Source organism: Monodon monoceros, unplaced genomic scaffold (genome assembly GCF_005190385.1).
Source record: "Monodon monoceros isolate NGI ecotype Baffin Bay Population unplaced genomic scaffold, NGI_Narwhal_1 Super_Scaffold_5, whole genome shotgun sequence".
Taxonomy (NCBI): domain Eukaryota; kingdom Metazoa; phylum Chordata; class Mammalia; order Artiodactyla; family Monodontidae; genus Monodon; species Monodon monoceros.
The window spans coordinates 110,814,238-110,833,574 of NW_021703782.1; the positions used below are offsets into that span (position 1 = coordinate 110,814,238).

Sequence of the window (19,337 nt, forward strand, 5' to 3'; positions counted from 1 at the left end):
GTCCGCCACGTTCCACAGGACGACATCGCAGGGTCCCCGGCACCATCCCAACTAGGCCCTCCGCCTCCTTCCCGCGGCCCCACATCTATGTGCCGTTAGCCCGCGGGGACGGCTGACTCGCCCTCTGAGGCCCCGGACCCCGCGTGGACAAGGAAGGAGTGGGCACATCACTCGGGGGACCCGTCTCGTGAGAAAACTCCTTTCAACCTCCTGCCAACTGAGGCTTTTCCTAGAAGAGCCACACGGAGGAAAGCTTTGCTGAGAGCTTGGCTGCCACACGCGCACACGACCCTACCTTCATTACAGCCCGAGGCGCTGCCTGTAGTGTGACCGCCCGTGGGACAAGTGGCAGCCCTGAGTGTGGTCGCCACGCCAACAGCACAGGGGCAACAACCCCAAAACACAGAAGGCTTTTACCCGGACGCCAGTGCACACCGCTCTGTGCTTCCCAGAAAGACTCAAGACACGTGGCTACTGCTACAGGCGGGACAGCGTCTCCAGGGCATCTGCTGAGCACTGACAGGGGCAACCCCCAAGTTCGGGCGGGCCAGGCTGGTGGCCAGAAGCCGTGGCAGCAACACAGCCGTGGTCACAGCGCTGGCACTGGGGGATAAAATCGCATAAACGGTACAGAACAGTTACTGGAAAAACACACAACTCGTGGTAAATTAAACTTCACCTTTTTGTAATAAAAAATTAAAAATTTCTGTTGACTCTCTTTGAACACAACATAGACTAGGAACTCTTCCCCAACGGTGAGAGGAATTGGCGAGAAACTTCACCAGCAACTTCTAGAACCCTCCAGTGGGAGACACGCCCCAGGCAAGTCGTCTTCAGAGGCGGCTCAGGCCCAGCCCCTCCGGCCCCCAGGCCCGGACCCCAGGAGCCCCTCCGGGAGCCGCACCCCCGCCAGTCCGGGTGGGCTTCCCGACAGCCCCCGCGCGGCGGGCCTAACAGTCACTCTTCCAGAGCTTGATCGTCTTGTCGTTCTCCAGGGCGGCCGAAGCGATGATGTTCTCGGTCGGGTGACAGGCCGTCGAGATGACAACGTCTGGAAACGACAGCCGACAACAGTTCCTTCCTTGGACCCGGCCCCTCCCCACAGGGCCCTGCCCGCAGTGCACTCGGCAAACAGAGCCCAGGGCCCGAGCGGGGAGACAGCAGGGGCTCCAAGCCCAGAACCCAGCCCGGAGGCTGGGGCGCCGCACGGGCCGGGGCACAGCTGGGGGCCGCTGTTGGTCTCACGGTGTCAACACTGCGCCCTCTGCACCTGGACCAGAGCCCGGGGCTGCCCCCCTCCACCAGCGCTGGGCCCCAGGACGCCCCGAGGGGCCAACTCTGCGAGTCCACCAGGGCGGCGACGGCAGATCCCGCGAGTTGCCACTTGGGGTTGGTCAGGTTAATGCGCTTGTAGCTTTTAAATAAAATGAACCCCAGAATTTTCCCTGTGGCCTGAGTGGCTTCAAACGAGCCTCTGAGCGTCCTGCCCGCACAGCAGAGGAGAAGCAACAGGCCAACGATGGAGGCCGAAGGCCGGTGCCGGCCTCCGGGGTCAGGCCCTGCTCCCAGGCGGAGCTGCCTTCTTAGGGAGGAGGGTGTCACTCTGATCTGATTCTCAACGGGCTCAACACCACTCTCCACTGAGCACGGGGGAAGAGCAGCGGCCCGGAGGGCAGCCGGGGTGACGGCGGGCATCCCCGCTCCCCGCGCCACCTCCACGCAGGACAGGCCACAGCGCCCGCATGGGCTATGGGGCCGGGCAGCCCAGCCGACAGGAAGAAGAGGTTAAAGGCTGTGGCCTCAGGCTGCGGGAGCCAGGACCAGACCACCACCACCGCCCCCCGCCGCAAGCAGCCCCAAAATGGGCAGCGTCCCCCAGTCACCCGCGGGCGAGGAGAGGAGGCGGCGGAGGCAGCCCAAGGTGCCCACGTGAGCTGGGTCGGGTTTCCCGGGGCACCAGGCGCAGGAGGGCGGCGGCACAGATGCCGAGCTCACCTGTGTGGCCCTGAAGCTTCTGTACAATCTCCTTGGTCTGCAGGTTCCAGATGTAGACCAGGTTGTCCTCCGAGCCCGACACAATCCACTGGTCACAGACGAAGGGGGAGAGAGCAGGGTCAGGGCGCACATGTGGACGGACAGTACCCTGCACCCCACGGCACACTCGCCCCCGTGTGGGCCCCGAGCCCCTGCCCTCCTCCCGTCCAGAGGCTGATGCACGGCCCGCCACGCGTCTCGAGGCGCTTCTGGGACAGAAGCTGTTTTCTCAACTCCATCGCCACGTTTGATATTTGCCGTCAGTCGCGGCTCGGCTGCTCGTCACCATCAGCTCCTTAGTCTGAGCCTGGGGGTTGGGCGAGGGCCGCCCGCAAGGGACCAGAACCCACCGGGGACCGACTCCCAGGAGGCCTCAGCGTGACAACGGAGCCTGCGGGCCCCAAGCAGCCAGGACAGGACACCCCAAAACAAGTGAGAGTCACCAGCACTTTGTGTGGCGTGACTTCATTTTGGTTAAAAAACAGGAAATTCCTGTTTGTTTTGTGGGTGAGAGTACAAGGCCCGTCTCAGGAAGGGGCCGGGAGCAGCTCCTGAGCTGGGAGACGACTTACCTTCCCTCCAGTGACGGAGAAATTAGCAAATATGCAGTACTTCTCATTCTTGTGGCCCGTGTACGTCTTCAGGCACTGAAACGGCCAGGGGACGTCAGCTCAGTCACGACCGCCCTGCATCCCAGGTGCTGCCCCCGTCCAGACATCTTACAGCGACTGGATGGCTCTGAAGAGCACCGTGGCCCACCCCCCCCCGCACAACCCGCCCAGGTCCAGCTTTAACCCGAGTCGTCAGGCAACGTGCACCAAAGCAACATGCAGAGCCGCTTCCTGGGCCCCTCCGGCCACAGCCCAGGACCCCACACGAGCCCTCTGCGAGCCCCGCCCGCCGCTCACCTTGCCTTTGCTGTAGTCCCAGAGCTTCAGTGTGCTGCAAGGCAGAGGGGGCGGGTCAGTGCGCTCCGCCACGGCCGCCCCACCCCCTCCGGGTGCAGTTGCCCCGCACGCATGGCGTCCAGGGACCGTGAGGACACCCGAGCAGAGTGTGGGGCCTCCAGCATTTGTGGGTCAAAGACACTTTTCTCAGTGTCCCTAAGCCAGTAAGGGGTCCTCGCTGCTGCCAGAAAGGGACAGGAGAAGCCCCGTCCAGGGCAGTCCTTCCTCCTCCCATGGGGGCCGACCCGGCAAGCCCACCTGAGGGCAGCCCACGGTGCACAGGAGGCCGAGCGCCAACCACCTCCCGGGAGGGCGGCCGGTGGCCAGGGACATCTGCCCGGAAGCGTGTCGGGGGAGAAGCAGGGTGCCCGGGCAGAACGGGGCCCCGCACCTCAAGGCCACCGTGCCCGCCACCACCTCAAACAGGATGGGCCACGGTGACCACGGAGCCAACAACCTGAGATCCAGCCCCCACACAGACAGGCCGTCCCAGCGTGGCACCCACGTCTAGAGCCCAGCCCCAGCGGGATGAATCGTCTTTCACGCTGGGAATCCGGCCCTGGGGGGCGACGGGCCTGGCCGCAAGCCACGCCGGGGATGGAAGCACTTACTTGTCCAAGGTTGCGGCCAGGATGTACTTGCCATTCGGAGAAAACTTCACAAACGACACGGGAGGGTTGTCATCGTCTGCACGGAGCACAGAGACGGCTGCCAGTGGGGCACTGGCTCTGCCGGGAAGGGGGATCCCTCACCGCCACCTGCGCCGGCACCGCCCCCTCGCGGGCGTCCCCCAGGGCCGGCCAGCTCCCTCACCCACTGCTCGTGCCAGCGTGAGAGCCGGCTCTCCCAGTGACCCCGTGACACTAGGGCTTCAGGAGCGAAGGCCCTGCGGCCAGTCGGCCTCGGGATCGCCTTCCTCACAGAAGGGAGTTTGCAAACACCCAGCTAAACCGAGAAACTATCCCCCTGAGAACACAGTGGCTCAGGCAGGCGCTCTCCGGTTGCATGGTTATAGCGGAAGGCGTGTAATTTCTCCCTGGAAACAACCCTGGCAATGTCACAGCACACCCTTGCTCCTGACACTTGGGGTCAGAGCCCACGCCCCAGGGTGCCCTGGGAAGGCGGGTCAGAGGCCCTGCCACCCTCTCAGCCGCTGGCATGGGAGCACACGCCCAGGAGGCGCTGGGGCTCTGTGACGGTCCCACGCCTCCTCGGGAGGAGGGTGTCCCTGCCTGAGCGAGGAGAGCCCTGGGCGTGCGCCCTGGTGGGGGGCCAGCGTGGCCATGTGTCCCGAGCACCAGGCACGGAGCAGCACGCTCATCACCACCTCGGGAGGCCCAGGCCTGCCCCCCGCGCACCGGGGGCCTCTGCTCCCTCCAGCTGGTCCCCGACACTGAAAATGCCCACGAGAAGCAGGTGAGGGCCACCCGGTCGCCGGGCCACACGGAAGGCCCCCCCACCGCCCCAGCTCAGACGACAGGAGGCAGTGCCGAGAGGTCTAACCAGGCTCCGACGGCGAAGCACCGCGGGGCTGCCCATCAACGCCCGAGGTTCTAACGCCCTAGACCCGAGGTTAGAAACGGGACGGGACTCGGCTCCCCACCGCCCCTCCCGCCCCGGCCCCAGACCGCTCGCTGCTGCCGGCCGTCAACCTCTCTGGCCTCGGCTTCCCACCCAGCTGCGGGGCGGCTGCAGGGACTGCCCGCGCTCGGCCGTCTGGGCACGAGGACACTTCCCGCCGGGCGGAGGTGGCCACCCAGGCCTCAGGGGGGGAAGACAGCGCAACAGACACAGGGAGATGCCGCGGTCGGGGGAAGGATGCGCGTCAGAAGGGTGGCCCCCCTTGCAGAGCAAGAAAACCACAGAGGCCGCTGTGTCCCTCCCCGGTTCTCCTGCTGAAGCCCTAGCCCGGCACCTCGGAGACAGCATCCTGGAGGCGGGCTAAGTTAAAATAAGGCGGGGGGCGGGGGGCGGGGGGGTGCCCAAGCCAGTCTGACCGGCGTCCCTGTCAGAGCAGGAGGTGGGGACAGCAGGAGCCCACGCAGCGGACGACCACGCGAGCACACGCTGAGAAGGCCAAGGAGCGGCCTCGGGAGAAGCGGCCCGGCCCAGCCCTGACCTTGGACATCTGGCCGCCAGGGAGTGGGGCCGGGTCTCTGCTATTGAAGCCGCGCAGCCCGCGGTGTCCTGTCACGGTGGTCCCAGCGCACTCTCACAGCCACGCTTGTTCCCAGGACAGCCGGGCGCAGGAGGCTCAGGGAGGCGCCCCGCCCTGGCGGCCCTGCCTGCCTGCTCCACGCGACACTGCAAAGACCTTCCCGCCGAGTCAGTGACCGGACCCCTCCAGGGCTCCATCTCTCGCGTTGCCTTCCCAGGCCCGAGGCCACCCTCTGGCCACAACCCCCCCACGCCCAGCAGCACCAGCTGCCGCCCAGACCACGCTGTCCTTCCACTCCGTGCCGCCCTCCCCTCCTCCCCAAGGCACAGCCCAGCCCCATGTGCAGAGACCTCGGGGCCCCTTGCCCACTTCCTCCCCCCCATCTCTGCACCCCCAGCAGACAGGGCTCACTGAGGGCAGGGGCTCGACCCCATGTGCTGAAGGAATGACCCAAGCGGAGAGTCCCCAAGGCCGGGGAGGAAGACAAAGGTCTGCTGAGCGCGGGCAGAGTCCGAGGGTCTTGCGGGTCCTTCAGAGGACACCGCCGGGCAGCGCCACGCGAGGCCAGAAGGGAGAGCCAATCAGGAAGGAGCGGATGGGAGACGGAACCGCTCAGGAGAGGGGGAGCCCTCCCCAGAGGGAGCAGGTCCAGCGGGGAGAGAGGGAGGCTTCCAGAGAACCACACATGGAGGGCAGGAAGCGTGGGAGAAGCTGCCACAGCCAACCCGGCAGACTGTCCCCTGGGACACGGCCCCCCTGCAAGCAGGAGCCGGCAGTACTCACCGATCAGTGTCTTCAGGCACTGGCCCGAGGCGGTGTCCCAGATCCGACTGCAAAGCAACGAGCACAGCAGGTGACTACAAGCGGCTTCCTATGTTCCACGGCTCTCAATGTGGATGTTTCAGGACCAATCCACAGCCAGTCCTATCTTGCTTTTCCAGTCACCGTTCACAACCACTCCCTTGAGTCCTAGGGACCAGAACGGGCGCGGCACGTGCAGACCGCATGCGTGTGCTCTTGCTGCCTTCACCACGGAGCAGCGCGCTCATCGCGACAGCTGGGACAGCCAGGGGGGGACGACCGGCCCTCTCCGCACACCCACGGCTGCGAGGCCAACAGCCCGACCTGCGTCCCTGCAGGGCTCTCCACGCGAAAACACGCCAAGCACACGGTCCCTGGGGCAGAGTGCTTTTTATAAAAACAGGATATCGTAGGCACTTTTCTGGACGTCCCCTAGTTCAGGAGCAAGAGAACCCACTCAAAGGGACGCTATTCCCCAACGGGACACGCCAGATATCCCGTCGCTGCAACCTCAGTGTTTCTGTGATTTCTGCCAACACAACACCCTGTTCTGGGAACCATGGCGGCGTATTCGCGCGGACGCTTCTGGAGCACAGATGCCCAGCGATGGGGGCGGGCGTTGGGTCGAGGGCACACGGGTTTTACAGGTAACGGGAACGCAGGGGTTATCGCCCAAGCGTTCACTGTCCCACCTGCAGCCCTTCAGAGCCAATCCCGCCCTGGGGGCCGCAGTAACTGTGTCTCGGGTTTTAACACCCAGAAACATCACTCCCCCAACTCACTGTTTGTTTTAATTCTACTGGCAGAGAACTCAGTTTACGCTTCTCTAAGAATTTTAAATTCACTTTATCTAGTTGGAGGGGTTCTAAATTGAACCGCTTACAGCGTACCAGCCCAGGAGACGGGTGTTCCCCACCGCCAGGATGAGGACGTGCCTGGTCCCCCGTCCCTCCCTCTTTGCTTTGTGTCCCTCTGGTTACATTTTACCATTTCCTGCATATAGGCCTTGCTCTCTTGTTAATCACATTCTAAGTACCCCAATGCTTTTGTGACTCTTACGGGGGAACTTGCTCTCATCCACTAACTGGTAGCTCCCAGGATAGCGAAAAACTGTCAGTTTGCAAACAGTGACCTCACCAAATGCCCGTCCACGTTTTGTAACTAGCAGGCTCGGTGGCTCAGAGCCTGGGTTCCAGAGCCCGAGGTGTGCTCCGGACCCTGGTTCTCTCGCTGACCAGCTTGGGGATGGCGGGCAGGGGCTTATCCCTGCCTCAGCTTCCCAACTGAGGATCGGGGATGGCGACCATCCAGTACCCGAGTCACAGGACAGTTATGAGGCTTAAATGAGTCCCTATTTGTAAAGTACAAATACGTGATTTTTAAGTTTTAAAAAACATACAGGGCTTCCCTGGTGGCGCAGTGGTTGAGAGTCCGCCTGCCGATGCAGGGGACGTGGATTCGTGCCCCGGTCCGGGAAGATCCCACATGCCGCGGAGCGGCTGGGCCCGTGAGCCATGGCCACTGAGCCTGCGTATCCAGAGCCTGTGCTCCGCAACGGGAGAGGCCACAACAGTGAGAGCCCGCGTACCGGGGTGGGGAGACCATACAAATGTACCACCTACAAAGAGATAAGTCTCTATCCAGTTTTCACACAATGACTTTATCTTCTTATCACGTTAGCTAGAAATTCCAAATAGCACCAAATGCTGAAGGAGATGGGCATGACTTTTGCCCGATTCTAGCAGAAATGGATTTGGCATGTTAACCACTTACTATAAACGTGATTATTAAGTTTCTGTTAAACAGTCTGTGATACTGGCCTATTTTGCTAGAGTTTTTATTAGGAATGGCGGCTGGATTTTATCAGGTGCCTACCTGACTTATACCGGTAAGAAAATTATATGGATCTTTGCCTCCAATTTCTTGGTATAATTATTAGATTTTCAGTTTCCTATTGGTTGGTACATTACTACAATCGTCTCATGACTCACAAACCCACTTGGTCACGAAATACTATTCTTCCACACACTGTGGACTCAGTTTGTAACATTTTCCTGGGGATTGTGACCTCAAGATTCACTAGTGAAGTGTCCTCCATGGTTGTCTTTTTTGGACTAGCAATCAAGCTGGGGAGTTAGGTCATGCTGGACCCAGAAATGAACCAGGGGGCTCCCCAACTTGTCCTGTGGTCCAGTTCCAACAGCCTTAGAAGTTTCTGTTATTTAACTCAATTCCAGTGTAAAATCATAGGGCCCATATAGTTTTCAGACCTTTAATCGCTTTTTCCAATCTCCGCCATGGTGACCCCCTTGCTAAATTTAGGGAGTCGGAATTAATCCCCGTCTACAGAGCCTGCTCAGAGGTGGGCCAGGCATCCTCCTGCTCGTCCCTCATCCCCCCGAAACTGCTCTTTTCCACCCCCTTTTTATTTTTTATTTTCTGTCCATGGCTCGCGCCTTGGATATCAGCTTCCCAACCAGGGACTGAACCCGGGCCACGGCAGTGGAAGCGCGGAGTCCTAACGGCTGGACCGCCAGGAATTCCCGTCCCCTCTCTAATTTAGCCTTGCACGTTTCTGCTCTTTTTCCTTACTCAGGCTTATAAAGGCTGACCACTTTATGGGCCTTATTAAGAATACAACTTATTTAAATTTTCCCGTCATTTTCCCCTTTCTCCACTGTTTAACTTTACAACTTTCCTCTCCTCTTACTTTTTTTGGCATGCTTTTCTTTCCCCTAACTTCTTTAGAAAGCTTTTAGAGGCAGTCCACAAGCAATTCTGAGAATGTGCCACACGCTTAAGAAAACTAGCACTTCTGTAGCAGATACACAGCCCGTGGCATCGTTCGGCCCCACTAACCCCAAGCCCCCTGCTGTCAGAGTCAAAGCAGCAGGCTGGACTCCCTCACAAACACTGCGGCTCCCTGTACTCCTAGTTTCCCCAAGGCAGCTTCGGGCGGCCGTGGGGCCTGGTGCCGGAGCTTTCTCAGCCTTCCCGTCAACTCTACCTGCTTCATTTCTGTCACCGTCTCCCCGGCTGATACTCGGTCTCTGCTTCCCACCTGCCCGACCCCACGTGCCCACCCTTCTTTTCCGAGTCTTGACTCATCACTTTTCCTTAGGTGTGTTTCTTGAAAACAACAAGAGTCAGAAGGGCTTTTAACCCAAACCTGACAGCCTTTCTTGGGGGTGTTCAGCCAGCCCCGCCACGTAAGCACCCAGTAAGTACCCTGAGCTCCGTTTCTTCCACGGTACTTTTACACGTTATCACTTATGTTACTCGAGTTTCTCTATTTTATTTTCACTAAATGTAGACAAATTTCTAGCCACCCTGTCTTTCTCCCGCGTAGCTGGGAAGTCCTTCTCGGGCCATCGGTCCGGCCAGTGGCTGCTGCCGCCCCATCCCTTCCCCAGGTTCCCCTCCCCGGTAACCAGGTGAGCTGTGACGCGCAACCCTCCAAGCCCAGATACCTCCTGATACTTTATACCCACATGTGCCGCGTTACATTTCAAACGTTTATCTCCGCGTCTTCCCTCGCGTCTCTTAAAGCATCCACAGGGCACTTGCACTACCAGCGCCAAGGCCACGAGCACGATCCGCTTAGACTGGATGTCCCGCCCCGCCACCCTTCCTCCTCACCCTCCGTGACGGGACCTGTTTTCATCCACCTGTTCAGGACCCTGACGGCCCCGATGGACACTCTCGGACGTTCACGTCAGTACACCTTCCTTCCACCTCCCCACCAGCGCCACGAGCTTGGGACGCGCCCCCTTCAGGGTCCACGGGGAGCCACGTCCAGGACAGCAGCGCCTCCCCGCGTCTCCGGCTGGGGCCTCGCTGCTGACAGGAGCCCCCTCTCCCGGCCATGCTCACCGCCACCCCGCCTGCCCAAGCCCCTCGAGGCAGAGGCTTCCGCTGGACGCCCGGAGGCACAACGGTGCAAGGGGAGGCCGTTAAACACTTGCTGACTCAACGAAGTAAAGCTCTTTCACTTACCAGAGACCATCGTAGCTACTTGAAACTATCAAGGATCCATCACGATTAAAATGAACCTGAGGATGAAGGAGCGGGAGGGGGGAAAAGAAACTTACTTTCAGAGCATCAACACAGACTGCGCCTCACCTGGACGGCCTTCCGTTCACCGGCCCCCGACAAAAGGGACACGCACCCTGCTGCATTCTGAGCGAGCTTTAAGTTCTGATTTCCCAAGGATGCTAACGCAGACCACAAGCAACGTGGATAAAACGGTCATTTTTACCTGGTGTCTCAAGCAACCGTCAGTTTGTTTCACGACGGAAGACTGAACCACAGAAAGAAAACCAACCCCGAAACACGTCTTGAGTATTTAAATCACAAACTCGACCAACCCAGACCTGCTGGCTCCGTGGAGGCCCCACTGCCCAGAGTGTGTCTGTGGACCCGCATGGCCGTGGGGGCAGTGGGACCAGGGCTTCCCCGACTTCCATCGAACAAGGCAGAGAAGTCAGGAGAAGGATGCCCGCTTATTCAGACACTCCCGAGCTTTCCCAGCCGCGTAACGCTGCGTGCTGAGCACCCCCAGAATCACAAGACGGCCCGGTTACTGCTCTGAGGGCCCGGACACCAACCCCTGCGACACTCGAGCTTTGCAGACGGGGCAGGAACAAGATCCAGGCTGCTCCAAACTCTGTGCCTGGGAAGAGGTGCGATGTCCAGATCAGGTGCCGGGCCCAGAAGCCGACCTGTGACACTTCCACACCAGTTATTTTATCTGAATGCCTAACTGCCCAGTACAGAGACAGGCGAGGTACACCGTCTGATAAAGAAATGGCAACGTGAGCAGTCCCTTCCTCAGAAGTGGTTTGCCTTTGCCTTTGTCCTCTTTCTTTTTTCCAACTGAATCTCAGTGTATACAGAAGGAATCACAACGTCAGAAGTTAGAGTTCTTCATCAATTCCCGTCGTTTTCATTTGAGTCCTGGGCAGGAAAAGCCTTTTTACAACACACCCCCCCCGCTGGAACGCCCTCTTTCCTGCTACGTGTGATGCCTGTCCCATGGGGGGTCGCGCCCCAGGTCAACCTCTGGGGACAGGGCTGGGGCTGCCCGCCTGCCGCCACGGTTCAGACCAACGTCTGGTCCTCACACCACTGACACACGGTTCACACACTCCTTTGCTAGGCGCTGTCCCGTGTAGCAGCTGCCCCGCCCTTGACTCACGAGATGCCAGTAGCATCTGGTTGTTGAAAACCTAAACATCTCCAGACGGTGCCAGGCGTCCCCAGGGGACAAGCCCACGTGTAGCAGAAGCACCTGGAGGGCTTGTCAAAGCCCAGCGCCGGGCCCCGAGAATCTGCAGATCTTGCACACCCCCAGCAGAGGCTGGTCCGGGGGCCACGCCTGGAGAACCACTGTCCAGACTGTCGAGGGGCCCGTGATGGAGGCACGTGTGCCACTTAAACTTCTTAGCCACCGCAGCAGGGAAGTTAACAGGTGAAACAAACCTGACAGGTTTTTACTTAACCCCATATACCTGAAATACTACTTCAACACATAACCGACGCTAAAAGTTATAAACAAGACACTTTACGTTCTTTCCGTTGCACTGGATCTTCAGAAGCTGGAAGCCTACGTATTGCCCACTCCTGCATGTCTCAGCCTGCGGTGCTACTGTGTGTGGCTGGTGGCCTCCGCGTGGATGGCGTGGCCCGTGAAGAGCCGCTGTCACCGTCCTCGTCCTGCTCCCCCGGCGGTGGGGACGGCGCCCCCCTCCCCCCACTCAACCTGAGCCACGTGCTCGTCAGCCTCCCAAAGCCGTTTTCCCTAAAACTCACAGCAGCGGATCTCATCACACTCATCCCTCTGAACCTGCAAACTACGATCTGATCAAAGCCCCTTCGCTGGGTGATGACGAGCTGACACGGGGCCCCAAAGCCTGCCCCACCAGGGCCGCGCTCCGCTCTGTTCCAGCCCCGTCCAGACAGCACCGCCGGCACACGCTGGCAGACCAGCGCGCAGGTGTGAGGGGCAAGACGGCCAGAAAGTCAGTGCTACCCAGAAGGAAGGGGGGGGGCAGACAGACCCCAGTGGGGACGCCAAGTCTCGACTCAGACGGACAGCCGCTGAGCTCCCTGGAGGTGACACCTGCAGGCAGGCCGAGGAGGGAGAGAGTGGGCAAGTGAGACAAACGCACAGGCCAGCAGCTGCGGAGAGGGGGTGGGATGGATGAAGGGGACAGCAGGGACTTCAGGAAAGCACTGACATGGAGGAGTCCAGGCAGGGGGACAGCAGCTGGACTCAAGGGGGCGGAAGACCGCAGGAAGCCCACGCACCCCGAGGGCTCTGATCCAGGACTGGCCTCGCAAAGGCTGACCGCTCGCAGACCTGGTGCTCCCCCGACACCTGCCCGCAGACGCTGTGGCACAAGCGTGCAAGGCTGTTCAACAGACGTGCGCTGCACTTCTCTCCATAAAGTGCAAGTCACAAGCCAGTGTCCCCGGGGGACGACGAGCGTGTCAAGCACCTGCAGGCACAGAGCCAGAAGGTGTCCGAGACCTTTCTGCGGTGCGCAAGCTGGAGCAGGATGCCGCTGTCCCGTAGCACCACCGCCATCCAACAAGAGGGGGTGGGCTGGAAAACACGCACTTAAAAAACCAAAACACCCAGACGGCAGCTGCCGGCTGCGCGCAGTTGCCCCTGAGGATGGGAGCTCAGGAGGCTCTGATGTGCTATGCGCTACGTTGCCTCTTGCCTTTTTTAAAAATAAGCACACGTTACTTTTGTAAGAAGCAAAGACTTTAAAAATCCTACCATCGTTTGCGATCAGAGCCCCATCCCTGACCACTGCCAACACAGACAGAACTCTTTCAACTCATGGCCTTCACTCCGACTATCTCCTGGTTACTTCACACATGCCCATTTGCGGCCTGTCTGGAAGCCAGCTCGGCTCAGACAGGGCCCCCAGCGCGGAGGACAGAGGAGCGACGGCACAGGCTCAGGAGGGCCCGGGGCCCAGATGGCAGGGGCGCCTTCCCCGCAGCCGCAGGCACCGGCCGTGACACAGGGCCAGCACCGCGCCAGGCAGCCTCGACCAGCACACGTTACGCGTCCCCCAGGGGGTCAGGGCTCTGCCCCCGGCCCCGCTGGACAAAGGCCTTCCAAGGCTGAAGCCACTTAAAGTCACTCACCTCCACAAGTCTAGAACCTGAGGAGGACCATGTCCTCGGTAACAGCGAACAAGCTGTCTATACGTGACCCCTTCCACTTTCCAAAAGGCAAACCTGGCTAAGAAACCCCTTCGGGCCCTTCGCTGACAAAGAACTCCTTTGGCCGTTTGTAAATGGAGCCGTTTATGACACGCACGTAGTTTAACCCGTCTGTTCATCCTGTGTGCTGGCGGCAGCCTTGGACCGCGCGTGCAGCACGCTCGCGGGGCCCCACCTTCCCACCGCCTCACCCACGACTGGGCCACCCGGCCCCCAGGGCCCTCTGCCCACCCACCCAAAGGTGGCTCCACGCAACACCCACGCTGCCCGCGCGCTCCCGCCTGCTCTGTAAGCCTCCGGGCAGGGACGCCTCCCCGCCCCGCCTCCCACGGGCATGGAACCCTGAGCCCAGTCTCCACTCATGGCCCTGCTGTCAGGCGAGCGCCGCGACCTGGCTGGGCGGGGGGCACTCACGGCTGAGACGGGGTCCGAGTGCGCGGGCAGGGTCTTGAGGCACTTCCCCGTCTTCACGTCCCATATCCTCACGCTTTCGTCAAACTGGAGACAGAGGGGCAGGTGGCAGTGGTTCTCCGGGGGCTCGGACGGGACAGACTCGCTGGCCCCCGAGCCCCCAGAGCAGCCCAGGACAGCCCCCGGTTCACCCCCACCCCTGGGGAGGCCCCAAACTCACAGAGCCCGAGACGATGAGGTTGGACTGGGGGTTGAAGTTACAGCAAAAGACGTAATTGCTGTGTCCCTTCAAGGTTTTCAGACACTTTCCCTGAGAGGAAGTGTTGTGGGGCTAAGTCATTCCCAGTGGTTGCTTCTTCAAGCGCCAGCCGTCAGGCTAAACCCATCAGCAGCTGACCCGCCGCAGCCGTGAAGCCCCTCTGACAACAAGCACGGCTGCTCCCCAAACGCAGTCCCACCCCAAGCCCCTTCCCCAAACGCACACGCTTCCCAAGGAGGGGCCCATGCAGCTTACCGAGCTCACGTCCCATATCTTCAGGGTTTTGTCATCTGAGGCAGAAACAAGGAGGTTAGAATCTGAGGACCACGCCACATCAGATATTCCCTGGGGGAGGAAACACACAGTCACGGTCACTATCTCGGCAAAACGGGATTAGCCAGCAAAAGTCAAATCCTCAACGTCCAACTGGACATAACTAAGCAAGCCACTCCCTCTAGTTCGTGCTGACCAAACAGACTGAACCCGCAGGCCGGGCCCGGAAGCCTGCTCTCCGTGGCTCTGCCAGGCCTCACAGCTGGGCAGAAACTCATCTGGGGAGGTCAAAACTATTTGCTTGAAAAACAAGAGGCGGACTTCCCTGGTGGTGCACTGGCTGAGAATCCGCCTGCCAATGCAGGCGACACGGGTTCGAGCCCTGGTCCAGGAAGATCCCACATGCCGCGGAGCAGCTGAGCCCGTGAGCCACAACTACTGAGCCTGCGCTCTAGAGCCTGCGAGCCACGACTACTGAAGCCCGTGCGCCTAGAGTCCGTGCTCCACAACAAGACAAACCACTGCAATAAGCCCGCGCACCGCAACGAAGAGTAGCCCCCGCTCGCCGCAACTAGAGAAAGCCCCTTCACAGCAGTGAAAACCCAATGCAGCCAAAAATTAATTAACTAATTTAAAAAAAACCCCAAGAGGCAAGTAACTATCCCAAAAATTGGGGGCAGGGAGGTTCAATCTTAACCTGACAAGCCCGGAGATGGGCCCCAACCCACGTCCAGCAGCAACTTCGGCCCAGGGTTGAGACCTACCAGCTTGTGACCAGAGATGGTTTTCTCAAATTTCCCATCGTATGCTCCCCAAATCTTAATGAGTTTATCTGCAGCTGAAAGAGAGGAATGAAAAGCAACCGAGGTCTCCAGTCATCCAGGGGCCAAAATCTGGGCTGCCCACAACACAGGCCTCCCCTAGGGAGCCGCGGTCCTCGGCACCCACCCCCAGGCCTCCCCCCTGACCCGGGCCCGTCCCTTCAGAGTCACAACCGGCACGGGCACATCGAGGGGACACGCAGGGAAGCCCCAGGGGCACCTACACGAACTCGCCAGCCACTCCCCATTCGGGCTGAACTTCACAGAGGACACAGCTTTCGTGTGGCCGGCCAGGGTGAACTTCAGAGCGTAGTTTGGTTTAACAGGTGTGGGCTGTTCAAGAGAGAGTACTAGTCAGCGAAAAGTAACCACCACTGTCCAAACCCACTGATCGCCAGTGTGGAGCTGGCACCCAGGCCGAATTTCACGCTCACACCTACCCCGTGACGGCGCTTCCCAGAGCCCTCGTCCACCGGGGTGCACCCGACTAAACCCGGGCTCCGCGCGTCCCCTCACAAGCCCTGCCTCTCCTGAAGCCCCCGTCACCCAGGCCGCGCTCTAGGCAGTCCCGTCAGTGCAGCTGGAACCTCCGGCAGCCCCAGCCCTGCTTCGGCAGCCCACCCACCCGAGGTCAGGCTCCCCGACGCACACCTGAAGGCCTGCGCCCTTGGTGAGAGGCCCGCCTGCGGTCTAGAGGAGGGGTTTGGACACCGCCCTCCGCAGGGAACTGTGCGGGCCAGGGGCGAGGTGCTGAACAAGAGGCGTTTCCCAGGTCCCACACAGACTCTTACGATCAAGACCAAGGATGTGTACTGCTGGTGAAGCCCCCTCCCCAGGTGACAGGTTGGGAATCCCCGACACGGCCCACAATCAGCACTGGACTGGCTGGGAATGTAGTTTGGAGTAAAAACTGGCAATATTTAAGTGGGGGGTGGGGAGGGGAGGGGAAACAGTTCCGGGCGTGAAATATTCCCGAGGGTCTCCCAGCCTTCGTGCCCAGGAGCCCGCAGGGACGTGCCTTGCTCTGCGTGGCCGATGACGACGGGGTGGGCTGTGCTCGGGCAGCCTCGGCCTCGGGCTTCTTCTCCTCGGTTGCCATGGCTCTGCAGCCCACCAGGCAGGGCGACGCGGGTAGAGAGTTCACAGCTCCGAGTGGAGGACGCACAGTGGCAAGGGCTGTCTGCTAATCCAAACCTACAGTGGGGGACGGAGGCCAACAGACAAACCACACTTCAAAAATTAATTTCCAGGAAAAAGAATTTTAAAACTCTGCCCACCTCACTGAGCCCTGTAGCAGGTGCCGTTCCAAACTAAGAGTCCTCTGCACGTAACTCCTCGCTAGTCCTTTGCAGGTACTATGCTGCTCTCGTCCCTTCTGTGATCAGAGTCCGAGACCCACCTTCAGGGGTGCTTCCTATTTTGTTACCGCATGTCTGAAATGCAGCACAGTCCGGGCAGACAAAACATAATTCTCTTCAAAGAGCCCTTGATGCATTTAAAAAAAAAAAAAATCAACCAAAGACTTCTTGTCAGGAAACAAACACGCCAAATTACAGGAGACTGAGCTACAGGGTGCAGAAGTTTGGGAACTCATCCAAATCCTTAAATGCATCCCAAGTGATGCAAAGTGCTAACAGCCACGTTTGAAAACACAAGAGCAGGCCCCAGTGGTCCACACCTCCCGGGGACTCCAAGGTCAGCACGTGTAGGCGGCAGACACGAGGCTGCTTCCAAAACACTAACAGCCGAGAGGCTCTCCGTCCCTGGTGAAGCAACAAGACACAGCCGGAAAGCACAGACTGGAGCCAGCCCCGCCTGCTGGAGTCGCCAGCGCTAGGCTTCCTAGAAGCAACCTGAAGTACGCAAGGACACTGCAAGCAAACTCACTGCAGAGGAGGGAAAGAGACTGCAGCTCAATTAGGTTTCGGCGTGAAAGCGGGAACCCCTCAAATGCCGCACGGTGAGAGACTGGTTTCCTCTATCACAGGAGTAGACTCCGCGACTTGGACACGTGGCACAGAAGCACACCAGGTGACTCTGAAACGAGGGAAGGCGCCTTTCCAGAGGAGAGCCACCAAGACGTCCTGCAAGCATCACTGGCCAGCCGACTCCCGGAAGCTGGCACCACCGTTAATCCAATGCGTTCACACCTTGTAAATTCTAGCTCGGCGCTTAAAACTGGAAGCTTGCACGGGCTCCTTGTCGCACCAAGGCGGGACAGAAGCCATCAAAAAGAACACATCCCCAAGTCTTCATCCAAGAGGAGGGGAGCGAAATCACAATGCAACACAGCTGTGCAGAGCACCCCGTGAGGCCACAGCTGGTTACCTGCAGCAAGGATCCCGGCCCAGGAACGGAACGGATCCGGCAGCAGACACAGCCCCAGCAGTAGGGTGGGGGAGGGGAGGGGCAGGTCAATACAGCTGCCGGGGGCAAAGTGCTGGCACAAAGCTGGCGCTCCAGAAACGCTGCCTACCTGGTGATTAGCTGTAGCGCAAGCAGGCCGTGCCAATTAACCCAGGTGCTGCCTTCCCCTGGGTGGGCCGGACAAGTGGGGGGAAAGGAGCCAAGGACAAGAGCTGGATGGTCTGTTTCACAGAACCTAGCATCTGAGAAAGGCAGACCACAACTAGGGCTGAGAGGAGGGAAGCCCGGGGCGCGTCCAACCTAAACACCAGTGGGAACTGAAGAGGCTCCATCTGGGGTGGAAAGGGCAGCCCAGAGGCCTGAGCAGCTCCTTCTAGAGTAAAAATCAAGACCCGCCAGGAGGTGTGGTGTGACTCCCGCAAACTTGCTGCCCTCAGGTGAGGAGCTGGGAATACATACAATAGGTGGTCTTACAGAAAAGGTGCCCAGCCCCTCCCAGCTCAACCCCTGCCCAACACTTCGGCCAGCAAAACATTAACACACAAAAAACCAACACAGAAATTCAGCAAACTTTTAGAAACACAACTTCTCGACTCAACGTTTGCAGCCGGCCTCCAGATCACTTGCTACCTGCTCCCTCTTGGGACCTAGGTGAGCCACACCACCCAAGGCTGAGCGTCCGAACTTCTTCGGAGAGCTTCGGAGTAAAATGCAAATTACTAGGCTCCACCCCAGAGACTGGGCCCCTGGGTGTGAGAAGACAGGCGGTAACCAGGCCCACTGAGAGCGAGGGAACCCGGCTCTCCGCACCCCACCTGGATTCTCAGACACGCGGGCGTTCTGGCTTACCTCTCCGCCTCCTACGGGGCCGGGCCAACCTCAGAGGCAATGTCGACAGCGGACCTGGGCGGGTAGAAACGGGGTGAGAGGGCTACCAGGGAGCATCTTCCACATCCCCCAAAATGGCTCTCGCAGGCCAGACTAGAAGGGGTCTGAGACTCCACAGCAAGAGCGTGGTGGTCTCTCCCGTCATGCCGGCAGCCCCGCAGCCCTGGGGGCCCGGGGTCGCGCGGGGGGAGATGGGGCCTGGCTGCCCCCGGCTGGGGGTGAGCAGCTGGTTAGGGTGAGGGCGCCTCTGCAGCAGAGAAGAGCGGACAGCGCGCCACATCCAGGCACTGGATGGCTCGGTGGCCCAGAGGTCTTTCTCTGGAGGCAAAGGGGGGACGCACGCCGGCTGCAGGAGGAAGTCGCAGTCCCGGGTCCGGGGGCTTGTCACCTGACCGCTGGGGGCGGGAGAAGCCGGGGGTCCCCGGGGCTCGGCGGTCCGTGCGGGTCCGTTTCGGGCTGGTTCGGGTCAGGGGAGGGGGCCGCCGGGGCCCAGTCGCTCGGCGGGGAGGAGGGGCGCAGAGCGGGCACCCGGAGGCGAGGCGGCGGGCGCGGGGCTTCTGCGCCGGGAGGCCCGGCGGGGCTGAACCGGCGCCGGGCCGGGCCCGCCGGAACACGTGCGGCGGCGGGCGGCGCGGGGGGAGCTAGCGTCTGTCCCGGTCCCGCACCCCCGGGGCGTGCCTGCCGGCCGGGCGGTCCCCACTTACCTGCCGGGCGGCTGGGGGACGGGGGCGGGCGCTCAAGGCTTCGCGTCGGCCGCCGCCTGGGCGGGAGCTCAACTAGGCGGTGCGGGGAGCAACAGTGCGCGTGCGCGTGCGCGCGCGCGCGGGGCGGGGACTGCCGGGGCGGGGCAAACGCACAAAGCCGGCCTCTCGGAGGGCCGCTACGGCGAGCGGAGAGGAGCAGAACGCCTGTGCATGGCTCAACGCCTTAAAGGGACAGTGTGCTGCCCGTGCCTCCTGCTTACAGGCGTTAACCCCAAAGGTGGCCGGTTCCAGCCCTTCTCCTGCACTTTCTGAAAACTGAAGTAGGAAGAAGATACATAGAGGGAATGCTCATGTGCCCCTCGATTGTCCATATCCTGAGCTCGCCCTGCAGCAGCGCCCAGGGAGGAGAGAGCACCCCGCCCCCGAGATTCG

At 60.5% G+C, this 19,337-nt stretch overlaps 1 protein-coding gene across 5 annotated transcripts; it reads right to left on the minus strand.

The window, feature by feature from the left end:
- Positions 1-664: 664 nt before the first annotated feature.
- Positions 665-18,989, minus strand: WDR5 (WD repeat domain 5). 5 transcript variants are annotated; one of them, XM_029202925.1, is made up of 15 exons: positions 18,906-18,989; positions 18,163-18,216; positions 15,965-16,140; positions 15,171-15,279; positions 14,890-14,963; positions 14,108-14,197; positions 13,814-13,903; positions 13,597-13,680; positions 9,937-9,992; positions 5,923-5,969; positions 3,593-3,668; positions 2,943-2,976; positions 2,607-2,681; positions 1,996-2,083; positions 665-1,051 (listed from the first exon to the last, which is right to left on the minus strand). In XM_029202925.1, exons 3-15 carry the CDS (start codon positions 16,043-16,045, stop codon positions 951-953), a joined length of 1,005 nt encoding a protein of 334 aa, XP_029058758.1. In that variant the 5' UTR covers positions 16,046-16,140; positions 18,163-18,216; positions 18,906-18,989; the 3' UTR covers positions 665-950. The 5 variants fall into 5 exon arrangements, 1 of the variants encoding a protein (XP_029058758.1); XR_003790800.1 differs by lacking the exons at positions 665-1,051; positions 1,996-2,083; positions 2,607-2,681 and having other exon boundaries at positions 5,101-5,969; XR_003790801.1 differs by lacking the exons at positions 665-1,051; positions 1,996-2,083; positions 2,607-2,681 and having other exon boundaries at positions 5,101-5,969; positions 15,965-18,216.
- Positions 18,990-19,337: the final 348 nt, after the last annotated feature.